The sequence below is a fragment of the Mandrillus leucophaeus genome, unplaced genomic scaffold (genome assembly GCF_000951045.1).
Source record: "Mandrillus leucophaeus isolate KB7577 unplaced genomic scaffold, Mleu.le_1.0 Scaffold546, whole genome shotgun sequence".
Taxonomy (NCBI): domain Eukaryota; kingdom Metazoa; phylum Chordata; class Mammalia; order Primates; family Cercopithecidae; genus Mandrillus; species Mandrillus leucophaeus.
This window is the reverse complement of record NW_012105875.1, coordinates 1,170,139-1,187,835: the sequence shown is the minus strand read 5'-3', so window position 1 is coordinate 1,187,835 and position 17,697 is coordinate 1,170,139. Positions and strand designations below refer to the sequence as shown.

General features: G+C 42.0%; 1 protein-coding gene across 4 annotated transcripts; it reads left to right on the top strand.

The window, feature by feature from the left end:
- Window positions 1-2,657: 2,657 nt before the first annotated feature.
- On the top strand, window positions 2,658-17,298 carry ZNF285 (zinc finger protein 285). Of its 4 annotated transcripts, none has more exons than XM_011997770.1 (4): window positions 2,664-2,701; window positions 6,987-7,044; window positions 10,587-10,713; window positions 14,855-17,298. In XM_011997770.1, exons 1-4 carry the CDS (start codon window positions 2,694-2,696, stop codon window positions 16,483-16,485), a joined length of 1,824 nt encoding a protein of 607 aa, XP_011853160.1. In that variant the 5' UTR covers window positions 2,664-2,693; the 3' UTR covers window positions 16,486-17,298. The 4 variants fall into 4 exon arrangements, with proteins under 4 accessions (XP_011853163.1, XP_011853160.1, XP_011853161.1 ...); XM_011997771.1 differs by having other exon boundaries at window positions 2,664-2,792; XM_011997772.1 differs by lacking the exon at window positions 2,664-2,701 and adding an exon at window positions 4,873-4,915 and having other exon boundaries at window positions 14,858-17,298.
- Window positions 17,299-17,697: the final 399 nt, after the last annotated feature.

Sequence of the window (17,697 nt, the reverse complement as noted above, 5' to 3'; positions counted from 1 at the left end):
CTTGGGTGATTCACCCGCCTCGGCCTCCCGAAGTGCTGGGATTACAGGTATGAGCCGCTGTGCCTGGTCTAGGAATTTTCTTGTAAAAGGCTGAACCAACTTATACTCTAACCAGAGTAGATGAGATGTTCATCTCCTAAAGCACACAATAAAACTGGCTGTTACTTTGGGAGGCCAAGGCAGGAAGATCACTTGAGGTCAGGAGTTTTCACCATGGCCAACATGGTGAAACCCTGTCTCTACTAAAAATACAACAATTAGTGGAGCATGGTGGCAGATACCTGTAATTCCAGCTACTTGGGAGACTGAGGCAGTATAATCACCTGAACCTGGGAGGCAGAGGTTGCAGTGAGCCAAGATCACATGCCACTGCACTCCAGACTTCGTGACAGAGCAAGACTCCAGCTCAAAAAAAAAACCAAAAACTGGCTCTTATTAATCCTTTTAATTTTTATTTTTTTTCCCATCAGGTGAACAATTATGGCATTATATTACTGTGAAATTTTCCAGGTAGAAGATATTGGCCATCCTGTTTTTTTTTGAGTTAGGATCTCACCCTGTCACCCAGGCTTTAGTGCAATGGTGGGATCAGAGCCTCAAGCGATCCTCAGCCTCTTGAGAAGCTGGAACTACAGGTGTGCACCACTGCACCTGGCTAATTTCCTTTTAAATTTTTTTGTACAGTCGAGGTCTCACTATGTTGCCCAGGGTTGTCTCAAACTCCTGGTCTCAAGCTATCCTCCTGCCTTGGTCTTCCAAAGTGCTGGGATTTCAGGTGTGAGCCACCTCTCCCTGCCTCTTCATCCTCTTATAAGCTTATTCTTTTGTATTTCCCTTGCTATTTACACCTTGTTTCTTTCTGTTTAGGTATTTCTCTTATTTATGAACTCTTTTTGTGTATTTTTATAGGTTTTGATGCTTTTTCTTCTGTTATATGCATTAACAAGAAAATTACTTTCAACCTGTTGATTGACATTTATTTTCATGGTGATATGTTTTATAAAGTAATATTTCTTAATAAGATGAATTATATTGCTAAAAGTTATAATGATGAATTTCCATGCATCACTGTTGTACTGTAATAATTTTAATATATTGATGAATTTTGTTTGCTGCTTTTCATAAAATTTTGCAGTTCTATTCATTGAGACATTTTCCTTTAGTTTTCTGGCTTTTGTTGTTGTTGTTCTCTTATGGTATAATTTGGTTATCAAGATTATACTAGGATTTGTGCTACTAATGTAGTAAGTTAAGAAGCCTCCCAAAGTGCTGGGATTACAGGCGTGAACCACCACCTGTAATGAACCACCACCTGGGAGCCTTTTTGACATGCACTTTTCAATAATTGACAGATGCATAATGAAAAAATCTAACCAAGCACACAAATAAGCATGTAGCAAATTTAAATGGCACAGTTAGCAAGTTTGGTGAAAACATAAATGTATGCATATCCATCTGATAGAGGACACACATGGTTTTCCAATAGACACAGATGTCACAAAAATTAACCTTGTATTAGGCCAAAAATAAAAATATTCCTGAACTCGTTAAAATTCAAGTATGTCAGATTAAATCAAGTAATCCTTCAACTTAGAGCAACGTATAAGAACATCAAACATGTAAACATCAAAAGACACAGATAAGCCAAAAGAATTTCACTGTCCCTTTATGTGCCCTAAGTTGCAATGTCAAGCTATAGTTGGATACTATTCAACCATTTCCTGCCCATTGCCTAGACGTGGGGGTCTTCACTTACCTGTCTAGTCCAGGACTGGAACTGCCTCACAATCCCTACAGCTTGAGGGTGCATGGAAAAGAGAATGCCAGCCAGATACTCCAAACAGAGCCTCTGCCAGCAGGACCAGCGGACCATTCCTAGGAGAGATGGTTCTCACCCGTTATTAGGGCTTTCGTCCAGGCTAAAACTGTGGGCCTCTAATGGAATTCTTATTCAATTTTCTTACCCCATTAGGGTACCCAAGTTTTTCTTTAATAGAAATCTTAAATCTTAAATGCAGTAACATACAGCAAAATAAAGCCTAAGGCCAAACAAGGGGAAATTTTCAAAAAAGAATCTGAAAACTTCCCGTTTTCTTGTTACGCTGTGTTATGTCTCTTCTAGGAGGCTCTCAGTACTCCTGCAGTTCCGCTGTTAAGGATTCAGACAGTGGTTGTTAATTCTTTCTGCTTCTCCTGAGACTAGGAAACAAATTACAGGGCTATGTTATATCGCAAGTGTAGATTATCCAGAGTCTTCATCAACAGAAACAAAACATGGTGAGGGGCGGGGAGGGAAAATATTTAAATGAATTTTAATTGAAAAGTTTCGTGGTTATAACATTGAAGGACATGCCTATAAAAGTCTTCATCATAAAAGTCTTCAGTAAAATGGTAAAGTGCTCATTTCCAAGTAGTAAAATATTGAAACTTTTTCTTTTCATCGTTGATAGTGATTTATTTAACATTTCATTAGTGATTTATTTTACATTTCATTATTTTATCGTTATTATGATTGCCATTATTTTAGACGAATGCACGGAAGTCAAAGGACTTCCGGTCAACCCCTGACTTCACCCGGGTAGCCTTGCGAATGGTCACAGTGGCGCGCGGGGCTTTCTGGGGATTGTGGTCCATAGGCCTCCTAGCGCATGCGCCGTGGTACCGGACGCACGCTGCAGGCGACATTGTTTGGGATGTTGGGGTGAGTCCCGCCTGGACCGCGCCCCTCTTGGAGGCGTAGCCAGGAGTAGGGGTGTCGGATGTGCAGCTGTGACCCGTCCCTGTGGACTGAAGTAGGAGAAGTGGAAGAGGGGACTGGTGACCAATGATAAGGCCTCGTGGGTGGGGTAGGCTGGGGACGTTCAGCGGCGCGACCTACCTGGGATGGGATGGGGAGAGCTTGGGCTCGGTTTGGGGAGCAGCCCTGGGTTTGAGAAAACAGTGCATCTTCTTCACGTTTCGTGACAGCGACTCGCGCTGTGCGTCCTCGGGTCGAAGCTTAGTGTCAGTCTTGGCATGTGCATCTCTGGATGAGGGCAGCGGGGCGCTGGCTCAGGGTTCAGGAGTAATGGCTAGGTCTGTCTGTGCGTCCCTGAATGGGATAAGGGATTTGCCTAATCAGCGTGTCTCTGGGTATAGAGGATGGCTTGGGCTGTTCTCGCTCAGTTTGGTGGGGGCGATTCTGGCTCAGCACCCCTAGGTTCTTGGAGGGGGAGTTGTCTTGGGTCTGAACTCTGGATTTTGGCAGCTCTGACTCCAGCGGGGCATTTCTAACGTCAGGGCAGAGGTTCTGGCTTCTGGCAATAAAGAAACAACTCAGACCGCAATAACTCTGGAGTTTAATGTCACCTAATTTATTTTGAAAAGAACTGCCCCAGGCCGGGTGCGGTGGCTCACGCCTGTAATCCCAGCACTTTGAGAGGCCGAGGTGGGCGGATCACGAGGTCAGGAGATCAAGACCATCCTGGCTAACACGGTGAAGCCCCGTCTCTACTAAAAAAGATACAAAAAATTAGCCGGGCGAGGTGGCGGGCGCCTGTAGTCCCAGCTACTCGGGAGGCTGAGGCAGGAGAATGGCGTGAACCCGGGAGGCGGAGCTTGCAGTTAGCCTAGATCTCGCCACTGCACTCCGGGTCTCGGCGACAGAGCGAGACTCCGTCTCAAAAAAAAAAACAAAAAGAAAAGAAAAGAAAAGAAAAAACTGCCCCAAATTATTAACTCCATTCTCACCTCACATGCTGTGAGCCAGGGAGTAGGGACTTTGAGGATTATAAAGCAGATGAGCAAATATAAGTTGTTAAATTGCACTCAACAAATTTGAAGTTTGAACGCTCTCTGTATATTTGATAAAGTTAGAGAATTTGTGTTAATTATTTTAGGTGTAATGCAGGATTTATTACATTTCTGATTGTGTTTCTGGGCAATTGCAGTTCCAGATTCAGCTGCACTTTTCCTCTAGGTCCTCATTCCCTGAAGAGGTTGATATGGGCTTCTGGTCTCATTCCTGATGCATTCCTCAGATCAGAGTAGTTGTCAGGTTGAAGGATGAGAAAGGCATTTGTGTGCGAGAGCTGTGTGGACTTTGGTAGGTAGGGAAAAAACAAGAGTCTTGAGGTGCCATGTGCCCCATGTCTTTGGCTGCCCCACCTTTTCCCCTGCTGTCTGCCCTGAAAGGCCACAATTGCCTTCTGGCCTTGCTTGTCTTTGGCCAATGGGAAGTCTCAACAGAAAAGTTTGGAGAGAGGAAGAATTGTGATTTGGAGTATCTTGTCCCCTAGTTCTCTCTCTGCAGGATTGTCACAGATTAGCTGCCCTTCTAACAACAGATCATGGTTTGGGTGGCCCTGGCCACACAGTCCTCTCAGTTCCTGGCTCCAGGGACTGCTCCCTCCCCTTACCTCTTAAGACCCAGGTATTATAATGGCACCTCCCTGTCACTTCCCAGGATAGAGCCTTATCCACTGTGATTTCCTTACCCCCAGCCAACACCATTGTAAGCTGTCTGTTTATTAAATTCCCCTCAAATTTGAATATGCCATTCTGGTTCCTGCCACGGCCCTGACTTGATACAGGCAGGTAGTGTCTGAAGCCAGAAATTCAGGAAACCAAACCCCCAACCATATATGTGTGAGTGCATGTGTGTCGATGTGTGCTTGAAAATAAACCTGTCCCATTTTTGGCTCTTAAGTGAGAACAGGTACTGGAAGTAGAGGGTGAGTTTATGTCTTTGCAAATGCATCTAATGTATAATATCCAAGCCAATTCTATTTCTGCATTTGTTAATATCAAGAAACATTGAGTGCTTGTTAAATGATAAGATCCTTACCAGGTACAGTGGATAAAAGACTACAGCTTGGTTATTTTTGTTTTTAGGATTTGTAGTTTTTTGACAGGAGAAAGGAGGAGTGTTTTCCTTGTAGGTTTTAATTATTGTAAAACGATGTAATTCATGCTGTACTAATGAGTTGAATACTCCTTATTTTGCCCTTTGTTGAAACCCAAAATAAGATGTGATTAATGATGTCTCTTAAAGGTAGGAAAAGAGAGAAAAGGAGTCCAAGGATTTACCAAAAAGACATTTCATAGTCTTTTAACCTGATTCTATAACCCTGTAAGCTGCAATTCAAAGGGTAGCCAACAGACCAGTGCCAGTAAATGATATTGGTCTGTGACCAGATAATTTGAGAACTTGAGTTTAGATGTTTAAAATTTTGTCTTATCGATTAACATAATAATAACAACTGGGCTTTAAATTGCATACCTTCTTAATTTCCTTATTCCAGTGATTTCTTTTTACTGTATCTTACCAAAATATCAGTCTGTGACAGACTGAAAGTAACAGTAATAATACTTTTAAAACTCGTCCTTTATCACAGATAGTCTGAAAAGCACTATCTGAGAAGGCAGAAACATGGTTTTGGGCTTTTATTTTTTAATCTTTGTAGTTTCCACAGTGCCTAAAGTGGCAATTTTATACAGTAAGTGTCTCCACAAAGGCCAGAGACAATTGTGTTTACAGGGTTTATCAGATGGAATCCCAATAAAAAATAAACAGAACACTCAAATTGGGTAATTTGAGAAGAGCTTAATAAAGGCACAATCTATAAAGTTGTAGGCAGGCTGTGGTAATCAACAAAGGATATTGCAATATTTCAGAGCTAGTGATAGCTCTGAGGCAGGATAACTTACTGCCTTTAGGACTGAAGGGCTAAGTGAAGAGGCAGTCACTAAAACCTGAAGAAAGATTTATGGGATGACAGCTGCCTGATGGAGGCCACGACCTTTGGTAAATGGATATGGAACATAGTCATTCCACAGCTTACCTGGGGGGATAAATATCCCGACTTCACTCTTGTCCCTTCCCTGGATCTCTTGCTGGCTTTCCCCATTGGCTGAACCCAACTGGAAGCTAATTGGCAAGGGAATCCACTGATAAAAGCAGAACAGGAAGGGGCTTTAGTGTATATGAAGTGGCAAGCTTAGAAGGTCTGTGTCTACCTACTTTGGACTACCTGCAGTCTGAGAACATTTATAGTTCAGTATACTGTGAGCATTTCCAGAGCAGAGGATGTATCTTTTATGTCATAGGTGTGTCATCAATATTTGCAAAAGCAGGGGATAGAATGGGTGCTGGAGAGATAGTTTAGGAAGCCAAGAGTCAAGGTGTAGATGTTTAAAAATTTGTATTATTGATTAACATAATAATAAAAATTGAGATTTAATTTGTATATCTGGGCTAACCTCAAGTTTTTTAGACCACAGGCCTAGCCATACAAAATCAAGTCTTGCATGTGAAAAGTGGAAATAGCAGAAGGTTCCTGTCATCCTGAGATTGCTCTCTCTCTCTCTCTTCTTTTTTTTGAGACAACTCTGTCTCTGTTGCCCAGGCTAGAGTGCAGTGGTGCAATCACGGCTCACTGAAGCCTCCGCCTCACAGGTTCAAGTGATTGTCCTGCCTCAGCCTCCTGAGTAGCTGGGATTATAGGCGCCCGCCACCACAGGCAGCTAATTTTGTATTTTTAGTAGAGACAGGGTTTCACCATGTTAGCCAGGCTGGTCTTGAACTCCTGGCCTCAAGCGATCCACCCATCTTGTGTTCCTAAAGTGCTGGGATTTCAGGCGTGAGCCACTGTGCCCAGCCCTGAGATTGCTCCCTTAATCAGCAATTCTGGGGCCTCTTTTCCTGCGAAATTCAGATGTAGATTGTGTCAGTTCATTCACAAGTCTGAGCAAAGGAAAAGAATGTGCAGGTTTTGACCCAAAACCTTGAGGAGAGAGATAGGAGTTACACAGTGGTTTGAGATTGAGGGACTGGGGCCAAATCGAGGGAAGTCTTGAGAAGGTGGGAGTTCAGTCTGTTCAGAGTGAGAAGAGATGATATCTAGGGAGTGGAGAAATTGTGAGAAACTTTTACAGATAAGGAAGGAACAAATGTTCATTCATAACTTGTTGAATCCATGATCTCATGGATTCTTTCTTCTTTGCAGTTCTGCTTTTCCAGAATCCTGCCCTTTCCAAAAGGAAGACGATATGATTAAGTTCCAGGTAAGTTAAGGATTTCTTTCTCTTTAAATATACTGTTCATTCTGAGGAACCAGACTCTTCTGTTTCCTGAAAGGAGGTCAGCATTTTTTGAGTGACTGCTATGTATTAGGTACTTTATCTTGCTCATAATGACTTTGTGAGGCAGGCGGTTTGACTCCCTTTATAGAAGTGAAGAAATAACTCACAGATTTCAAGATGTCTGCTTTGGTGCTACTCTAAGTGTGGTTCATGTACCAGTACCAGTACCAGTCCATGAACTGCTTGTCACTGCCCCATGAGGGAAAAAGAATCAAGAGTAAGTTCAGAAACTTTTATAGCAGTTTGGTGTTGCCACAGCATCTGAGTGCATGGGCAGCATATACATGACCATACTCTAAATGTCACTGGTCTAGTTCAATAAGTAGCAAGATTTGAATGGGTATGTATTGGTCAGAGTTCAACCAGCAAGGCAGAACCAGTAAGAGATATATATTAAGAGATTTATTGTAAGGAATTGACTTATATGATTATGGGGGCTAACTAGGCAAGTCCAAAATCTACAGGGCAGCCCATCAGGAAGGGTAGGCCAGAACTCTTGGACAGACTGAAGCTACTGTCTGTGGGGGGAATTTCTCCCCCTCCCAGGGAAGCCTCAGTTCTGCTCATAAGACCTTTCAGTTTATTGAATCAGACATCCTCAGATTAGTTAGAATAATCTCCCTTAAAGTCAACTGATTATGGACTTTAATCACATCTACAAATTATCTTCACAGCAATACCTGGATTAGTGTTTGATTCAATAACTGAGGACTGTAGCTTAGCCAAGTTGACACATTAAAAAGACCATCACGGTGTGGAGGAAGGATTTTCTTTTAATCATGAAAAAAATTAATTATGAAAATACACAAAAAGAGCAAATGGTATTATGATCCTCCATTTGCAGTACCCATCATGCAGTTTCAACAATTAACTTTTTGCCAAAGAGATTCGCTTAATCTCTTTTTCCGTTTTTTCTTTCCCAAAGTATTTTAAAGAGGCATGTTATTTCACACTGTATTGGTTTTTCTCTGAGTACCTCACTCTTGTATAGTACCTTATTATATATGCAACTAAAATGAATGAGCTCACACTTTTATCCTTCTGCCCAGAAACCATCTTGCCCAAGTCCAAGATTCATTATGTCCATTTTCTATCTTCTGACTTACAGCAACAGTTTACCAAATGTTTACCACTACATCACCCAGGTCACCATTTTTCCAGCCTCCTATAACAGCGTCCTCAATGGTTATCTCCTGGACCTAAAACCAATGCCATGAATATTTGGTAGCACTCTGCTGGTTTTGATTAGCTTGGGTGTGTCCTCATAGTGAAGACAGAGGGGCAATAGAGCAAGTGGACACGTGAGATCTCTCGAGGCCCAGGTTTAGAACTGGCACGTTATCACTTCTGCTTCATTTTGGTAGCCAGAGCAAGTTCCATTCCAAGTCCAAACTAAAGTGGTAAGGAGACACACTCTGGTCCTTTAGTGGGACTGGAGAGCATGGAAGAGGATATTTCTAAACAGCAATCTAATTTACCACACTCTCTATGTATTTCAGTATATATTTCCTTAAAAATGGACTAATGAGATAATCAATAATTATTTGGTATTATCTAATACCCAGACAATAATCAAATTTCCCTGATTATCTAAAAAAAAAAAAATTTTTAACAGTTAGTTTGTTCAAATGGGATCTTAACAAGGTCTATACTATCATATAGTTGGTTGTTACATCTCATAATCTCTTTTAATCCAGAGAAATCTGCCCCCCTACTTTATTCTCTCCTGCTATTGACTTGTTATAGAAACCAAGTTTGGTGTCCTGTGTTCTTTCCTACATTTGGAATGCATTTGTTTGCTTCCTTTTGGTGTCTTTCAATGTGTTATTCTATCCACAGTATTTCTTGTAAGTGGAAGCACCAGATGCTTGAATAGATTTAGGTTTAAGGTTTTACAAGAATACTTCATAGATGGTTTTACAAGAATACTTCATAGAAGAAAAGATTTAAAGATTTTTGCATGTGTTTATTAGTTTATAAAATTTTGTTTCTTAATATTTTGGGGTTGTCCTTGTACCTGTATCCTGTGACAATCGCTGCCTAGGATTCCTACAAGGGATCCATCCAGCTACAAGGGTGGTAGAGAAATGAATGTTTTATTTTCCCAGGCTCTATAGTTGAGGCAGAGAATGGAGAATGGGGAGTATGCTGGGTGAACCTCTATTCCTAACCCCTTCTCCCTACATTGGAACACCCCAAGCAGGCTTCAGGGTATCTGTATTTCCTGAAGGGTTAACTCCAATTCAATTTTGTTGCCTCTAACAGTAGTGCTACTGAGAGAGTGGTGCTATTAGGACAACAGTGCTGACTCCCCTAGATTTTGGTTTTAATCATTGTCAGATTTTGGTAGTTGGACAGTTGTTAGTAACATATTCCTTGTGAAGTCCTTTGTAATGGCTTACAACTTTTGTTTGAAAGCTCTGCTTTATTTAGAGATGCAGAGTCTATTGAGAGAACATATCTGTAAATACTTAACTCTGAGCAGTGTGATATATGCAGCGATAGAAATATTTTATGTAAAAATTGGTTTCTTGATTAGGAGATGGTTATTAATATCAGCTTATTCCCCACATTCTTTTATTTTGAGAAATTTCAATTAGGAAGATGAAAGAATAGCATAATGTGTAATCTTCACCTCGATTCACCAATTGTTCAGAATCGCCCACAAACATATGCATAATATACGTATATACACACACATATCTATATTTTATTTTGATGACCCACTTGGGGATAAATTGCAGGCATCATTATAATTCATCCCTAAATATTTCAGCTTATAGCTCCTAAGAATAAGAGCATTCTCCTACCTTTCCACATTACTGCTAACATACTGAAGAAATTTCACATTGATACCACTATTTTTTAATACCTAGTTGATATCGAAGTGTTCTTATTTATCCTAATCTCCCTTTTCTCTTTTGTGTTTTTTGAATCTAGGGGCCAATGCTTTTAGTTACCCTGTCTTCTTAGTTCCTTTTAACATGCTAAAAATAGATTAATCTGCCATGAAAAAGTGAAAATACCAAATCTTGGTGTGTGATGAGAAATGAACTCATGGAACACTACTAGACTTATGTATTGGTACAACACCTTAGTGTAGATTTATCTGCGCCTGTTTCCTGGGCCATATTTTATAATTTGATTAATATTGTCCTTTGGGAATCCCTGATCCAACAGGATTAGTGTCCTTATGAGAGAGACTCAACACAGCTTGCTGTCATTCTCCCTATGCCACGTAAGGACACAGTGAGAGGACAGCTGTCTACAAGCCAAGAGAAGAAACCTGAATGAAACGTATCTTGGTGGTACTTGATCTTAGACTTTCCAACCTCCAGAACAGGAAGAAACAAGTTTATTTTGTTTAATCTAGTCAGACTGTGGTATTTTATTAAGGCAGCCCAAACAGACTAAGACCAGTCATTGGTGTGGATGATTGATGTGGCGTGTGGTTGATGTTTTAGGAAAGGGTGACATTCAAGGATGTGGCTGTTGTCTTCACCAAGGAAGAGCTGGCACTATTGGATAAAGCCCAGATAAACCTGTACCAAGATGTGATGCTGGAAAACTTCAGGAACCTTATCTCAGTGGGTGAGTAACTGAGCATCAGACCACTGAACCTGTTTCTTCAAATCATCATTTCAAACCAGATAGAATATTCCAGTTAGATCACAAAAAGATGCATTGGCCACTGGAAAGAAAAATCCTAAGAGATTCATGTGCAGGTTAGAACCCTGCAGTTAATGAGCTTTTACAGATCAATGTGAGGATGTGGCCCCTTGTGATGTGAGGGAGCACTCCCCAAATCTCATACCCCTGGCCTGTGGGCATTCAGTGCAGGTAGTAACCCCTCCCTCCCTACTCACACATTTAGGCTCTCATTCTTTCCTCATATTTCTCAGAATGAGACTGATAAAATTCACACATCACCAACGGCCTTGATCTATTGGTTGCTTCTGGAGAAAAATCAATGTTTATCCAATGTTTTGGATAAACCAGTGTTAAAGGAACCAAGGGAGAACTTTGGTTTCATTGGCAGTTACAATAGCCAACACTTACTGGTATGTAGTAAGTGTAATCTAAGTGTTGGTTTCTTTGATTACTTTTTGATAAATATCTAACCTCATTTTTATTTCTCAGAGGTTCATATACAGTTATGTGTTACCTAAGTTTAGTTTATGAGATAGAGATATGGTTTGGCTATGTCCCTACCCAAGTCTCATCTTGAATTGTAGCTCCCATAATTCCCACATGTTGTGGGAGGGACCTGGTAGGAGGCAACTGAATCATGGGGCAGGGGTCTTTCTCATGCTGTTCTCATGAGAGTGAATAAGTCTCATGAGAGCTGATGGTTTTATAAATGGGTGTTCTCCTGCACAGGCTTTCTCTTTGCCTGCCGCCATGTAGGATGTCCGTTTGCTCTTCCTTCACCTTCTGCCATGATTGTGAGGCCACCCCAGCCATATGGAACTATGAGTCAATTAAACCTCTTTCCTTTATAAATTACCCAGTTTGGGGTGTGTCTTTATTAACAACATGAGAATGGACTAATACAGATAGTTACTGTTATTATCCCCCTTTTATGATGTATTACTCTGTTTTCACACTGCTGATAAAGACATACCCGAGACTGGGCAATTTACAAGATAGAGGTGTATTGGACTTACAGTTCCACATGCCTAGGGAGGCCTCACAATCATGGTGGAAGGTGAAAGGCACGTCTCACATGGTGGCAGACAAGAGAAGAGCGCTTCTTCAGGGAACCGCCCCCCGCCCCCCATTTTTTTTTTTTTTTTTTTTTTTTTGACAGAGTCTGGCTCTGTAGCCAGGCTGGAGTGCAGTGGTGCTATCTTGGCTCACTGCAACCTCCACCTCCCGGGTTCAAGCAATTCTCCTGCCTCAGTCTCCTGGGTAGCTGGGACTACAGGCATGTGCCACCATGCCCAGCTAATTTTTGTATTTTTAGTAGAGACGGGGTTTCACCATGTTGGCCAGGATGGTCTCAATCTCTTGACCTCGAGATCCGCCCGCCTTGGCGTCCCAAAGTGCTGGGATTACAGGCATGAGGCACCGCATCCAGCTGGAAACTCCCCTCTTTAAAGCCATCAGATCTCATGAGACTCATTCACTATCATGAGAACAACACAGGAAAAACCCGCCCCCGTAATTCAATCACCTCCCACTGGGTTCCTCCCATGACACATGGGAATTGTGGGAGTTACAATTCAAGATGAGATTTGGGTGGGGACACAGCCAAACCATATTATCCCACCCCTGGCCCCTCCCAAATCTTATGTCCTTACATTTGAAAACCAATCATGCCTCCCAACAGTCCCCCAGTCTTAACTCATTTCAGCATTAACTCAAAAGTCCACAGTCCAGTGTCTCATCTGAGACAAGCCAAGTCTAATCCGTCTATGAGCCTGTAAAATCAAAAACAAGTTATTTACTTCCTAGGTACAGTGCAGGTACAGGCATTCTGTAAATACAGCTGTTCCAAATGGGAGAAATTGGCCAAATCAAAGGGGCTACAGGCCCCATGCAAGTCTGAAATCCAACAGGGCTATCAAATCTTAAAGCTCAAATGTGATCTCCTTTGACTCTATGTCTTGTATCCTGGTCACACTGATGTAAAAGGTGGGTTTCCATGGTCTTGGGCAGCTCTGCCCCTGTGGCTCTGCAGAGTATAGTCTCCCTTCTGACTGCTTTCATGGGCTGGTGTTGTGTGTTTGTGGCTTTTCCAGGCACACGGTGCAAGCTGTCAGTGCATCTAGCATTCTGGGGTCTGAAGGACAGTGGCCCTCTTCTCACAGCTCCACTAGGCAGTGCCCTGGTAAGGACTCTGTGTGGGGGCTCTGACATGTGGGAATTATGGGACATGACACGTGGGAATTATGGGAGTTACAATTCAAGAAGAGATTTGGGTGGGGACACAGCCAAACCATATCAATGAATGAAACAACTGAGTCACAGAATTAATAACTTGCCCACGATCACAACTGCTTGTAAGAAGAACTAGGATTTGAGCCCTCCTAATCTGGCCCTAGGTCCTCTGTTTGTAATAAATAACCTCATGAAACCAAAGTGTAAACTGTAGACACAGGGCCTTTTGCATAAATCTGCATATCCTTGCAGTTGTTTCTCAAACTGCAGGATAAAACCCTCTTGGCGAGTCCTGAAATCAAATTACTGTGTCATAACTAGCAATTTTTAAAAAGCAAAGTAGATTAATAGAACAGAAAACAAAAGAATTTATCAAAGTGCATTGCACATAGTATGTAAGTATCAGCTGATAAAACTTCTGTTTTAGTGACCAGTCTGTGTTGATGCTTGTGCCTATTCCTACTGAGTCACAATGCCGATTTTACTGTGGGTTACAATCAAAACAATTGGGAAACCACTGCTTAAGCCCATTCGGAGCAGCTCATGGTCTCCCTTTCCCTGATACTATTTTATAAACTTAAAGTCACTTTCAATTAACCCAGAAAGGAGCTTGAACCAAAGCGGTATCCAGTGGGACTTGACTATGATATTCATGCCATTTTGAAACCCATCTTAGGGTCCCAAGAATATGATCATCCTCTTCTGCCTCAGGCCCCTGTTTGTTATATACCACAGTCTTGCTTCCCTGGGTGCCAGGCCATTGACAGTGCCACAGTATCTGTTCTCCATTCTCATAGTCATGGCTGTTTGAGATTCTGCAGTAACTTAAAAGGGTAGAACTTAAGGAAATGGATTGTAGGATCTGAGTGGTTTCTATCTTTTCATGAAGACAAAGAACCTTGGGGAAAATAAAAAGGATGTCTCTTAAAGCTCATCTCAGAAGTTTAACATATGCATCCCCGCACAATGCCAGGACCATATTTCACAATGTTTATCCCCCTTTCCATCCCCATTGCCTTTTCATACCCATCCCCTTTAGGCTCACCATGTACAGTTGTGCAGGTTGTACACAAAGATACATGATAGTCCTCCATACGACAGTGATGTGAAGGAAGGGAAGCTATCAGGAGATAGGACTTGTTGCTTGTTTCTGAAACCTCTTGTGACCCTTTGGGTCCCTCACTCTGCCCAACATATAGAAAACACTCCATCAATATGTATTATTTATATACACACATACACTACATAAAATGGGAGCCTTTCCCGTACCTTTTGTAGCAAGATTATTGAAAGCTTTTTATCGACTACTCTTATAGCAGGGAGGTGAATTTCTTCCTTCATAAATTTTTCCTAAGACTTCCTTTTTTTCTTTTTTTGTGGCGTGGGGGTGGAAAGATCTTGCTCTGTCACCCAGGTTGGAGTGCAGTGGCACAATCTTGGCTCACTGCAGCCTCTGCCTCCCAGGATTAAACAATCCTCCAACCTCAGATTTCCAAGTGGCTGGGATCATAGGCAAAACTGACCCAATTTTTAATTTTTTTGTAGAGATGGGATCTCACCATATTGTCCAGCCTGGTCTTGATCTCCTGGGCTTGAGTGATTCTCCCACCTCAGCCTCTCAAAGTGTTGCTACTGCAGGCATGAGCCACTGCACCTGGCCAAGATTTCTCTTAATTTCCCTACAACACTTGATTTCTAATTGGCAGCTCACAGGTTAGAATTACCATGGCTCTAATTGTTTCACAATTAGAACAGGGACAACTTCCCACCCCATTGTATTTCATTTTCTCAAAACCTCTGGACAGATGATTGACTTGTTCTCTTAGCCACATTCTCTTTCTTCTCATAGGAGATGGGATTAAAAACAGCATTTTGAATCTTCAGGAAAAGGGGTTAAGTTACCTTTCGCAAGAAGTGCTTCGTTGCTGGCAGATTTGGAAACAAAGGATCCGGGATTTAACTGTGAGTCAGGATTATGTCATGAACCTTCAAGAAGAGTGTTCCCCACATTTAGAAGATGTTTCCCTCTGTGAAGAGTGGGCAGGCGTGTCTCTTCAGATTTCTAAAAATGAAAACTATGTAGTAAATGCCACTATCAAAAATGAAGATATCACAGCATGGCAAGGCCTGACACAGGTTCTTACCCCAGAATCGTGGAGGAAAGCCAACGTAATGACCGAGCCCCAGAACTCTCAGGGAAGATATAAGGGAATTTACATGGAAGAGAAATTGTATAGACGTGCTCGGCATGATGGCAGCCTCAATTGGACCGCACGTGATCATCATGAGTCCCAAGAATGTAAAGGAGAGGACCCTGGTAGACACCCCGACTGTGGGAAAAACTTGGGTATGAAATCAACAGTTGAACAACATAATGCGGCCCGTGTAGTACCACAGCCTTTCACATGTAATAACTGTGGGGTGGCCTTTGCAGATGATACAGATCCTCGTGTCCATCACAGCGCTCACCTAGGAGAAAAATCTTATAAATGTGACCAGTATGGAAAGAACTTTATTCAGAGCCAAGATCTTATCGTTCATTGTAAAACCCACTCAAGCGAGACTTCCTATGAGTTCCACGAATGGCCTACGGGCTGCAAACAGAGCTCACACCTTCCCAGATATCAGAAAGTCCCCCCGGGAGACAAACCCTACAAATGTAAAGAATGTGGCAAGGGCTTCAGGCGCAACTCCTCCCTTCACAACCATCATCGAGTCCACACAGGAGACATGCCCTACAAATGCGACGTATGTGGGAAAGGGTTTGGATTTAGGTCCCTTCTTTGTATTCATCAGGGAGTACACACAGGGAAAAAGCCCTATAAATGTGATGAGTGTGGGAAGGGCTTTGATCAGAGCTCCAACCTTCTTGTCCATCAGCGAGTCCACACTGGAGAGAAGCCCTACAAATGCAGTGAGTGTGGCAAGTGCTTTAGTTCAAGCTCCGTTCTTCAAGTCCACTGGAGGTTTCACACAGGGGAGAAACCTTATAGGTGTGGTGAGTGTGGAAAGGGCTTCAGCCAAAGTACACACCTTCACATTCACCAGAGAGTCCACACAGGGGAGAAACCATACAAATGCAATGTGTGTGGAAAGGATTTTGCATATAGCTCTGTTCTTCACACTCATCAGAGAGTTCACACTGGAGAAAAACCATATAAATGTGAAGTGTGTGGAAAGTGCTTTAGTTACAGCTCATATTTCCACTTACATCAAAGAGATCACAACAGAGAGAAACCATATAAATGTGATGAGTGTGGTAAAGGCTTCAGTCGGAATTCAGATCTTCATGTTCATCTCAGAGTCCACACAGGAGAGAGGCCCTATAAGTGTAAGGCATGTGGTAAGGGCTTCAGTCGTAATTCGTACCTCCTTGCCCATCAGAGAGTGCATATAGATGAGACACAGTACACACATTGTGAGCGTGGCAAGGACCTTCTGACTCATCAAAGACTATGTGAGCAGAGAGAAACATTATAAACATAGTAAGTCAGGGTTAAATTAGGAAAACAGAAGCCACACTGTATTCCAGATGATAGAGGCTTACTCAGCCTGTGGGAGGGCTGGGGGAGCAAAAGACAGCAACACTGCCATCGATGATGTCAGCCTGCAGCACTGGAGTGTGCCAGGCAAGGATTGTGGATTTCAAGAACTTCTGTGAAGTTCCCATCGACTGCTGTATGCTGCAATGGCAAAGTAGGTGACTCTCGACAAATGGGTGGTTTTTGGTAGTGGTTGTAGTTAAAGGTCAAATTTCCTTTAAAGGGTGTATCCAGGAAGGAAATTCTAATTGGGATGATTATGGTAAGGTCTTCGGTTCAGCCAAAGTCTTTAGATATTTTTTAGTCCCCACTAGAAAAATACTCTCTGTATGAAGAACATTCAAAAGTGTGCTCAGAAATGAAACCCATGCTCTTACTATGAAAGAAATTAGTACTCAGGTTTTCCATGAGATTCTGTACACAGGTGAGAAGCTCTAAAGAAGTGGTATTTGAAGGATATGGCAGAGGCAGTGCTGTGTTTATCATTTCCTTGCAAATAAGGCTCTGTTTCCCAGTAACCCCTGCAGTTAAGAATGTGCCCATGTGATTGAGTTCTAGCCAATGGAGTGTGAGCAAAAGTGATAGAAGCCACTTTCTGGTCTAGCCTTTACACACATCCTCAGGCTTCTCTATCCCTGCCAAGGTGACCTTGGAGGCTGCTTATTCCAGACTGGGTTGATAGAAGGTCACTATCTGATCTGTGTTGGATTTCTTTTTAGAGTAAGAAATAAAAATTCATTGTGTCTCACCACTGAGATTTTTGGTGGTTTATTTTGTTACTGCAACATTTCCTAGGCTATCTTGACTAGCATGGAGGGATTTTATAGCAATATGTTTCATTGTCATTGGAGTCCATATACAGAAGTAACAATATAATTCAGAGTTCAAAACTTTTAAATCTTTAAGGCTTGATGTGGCAGTGCAACCATCTAAAATGGTATGGATGCGACTTCTTCAGTGATAACTTCATTCATTGGTGTGTCCACCAAAGAGAAATGTTCCAGATGATATAGCTATGGTAAAACTTTATGGAAAAGTACAACCCACAGTCATAAGAAATCTCATACAATAGAGAAACTCTGTAATGTGGGATGCTGAATAAGTTTGTCAGCTCACACCTTAAAATGCGATTAAAAATTAACTAGAAGGC

What these genes read in the sequence shown, in the direction of transcription:
- ZNF285 (XM_011997770.1), top strand. An exon ending in ACGATATGATTAAGTTCCAG is followed by an intron (nt 7,045 to 10,586) that starts GTAAGTTAAGGA and finishes TTGATGTTTTAG; the next exon opens with GAAAGGGTGACATTCAAGGA. An exon ending in CAGGAACCTTATCTCAGTGG is followed by an intron (nt 10,714 to 14,854) that starts GTGAGTAACTGA and finishes TTCTTCTCATAG; the next exon opens with GAGATGGGATTAAAAACAGC.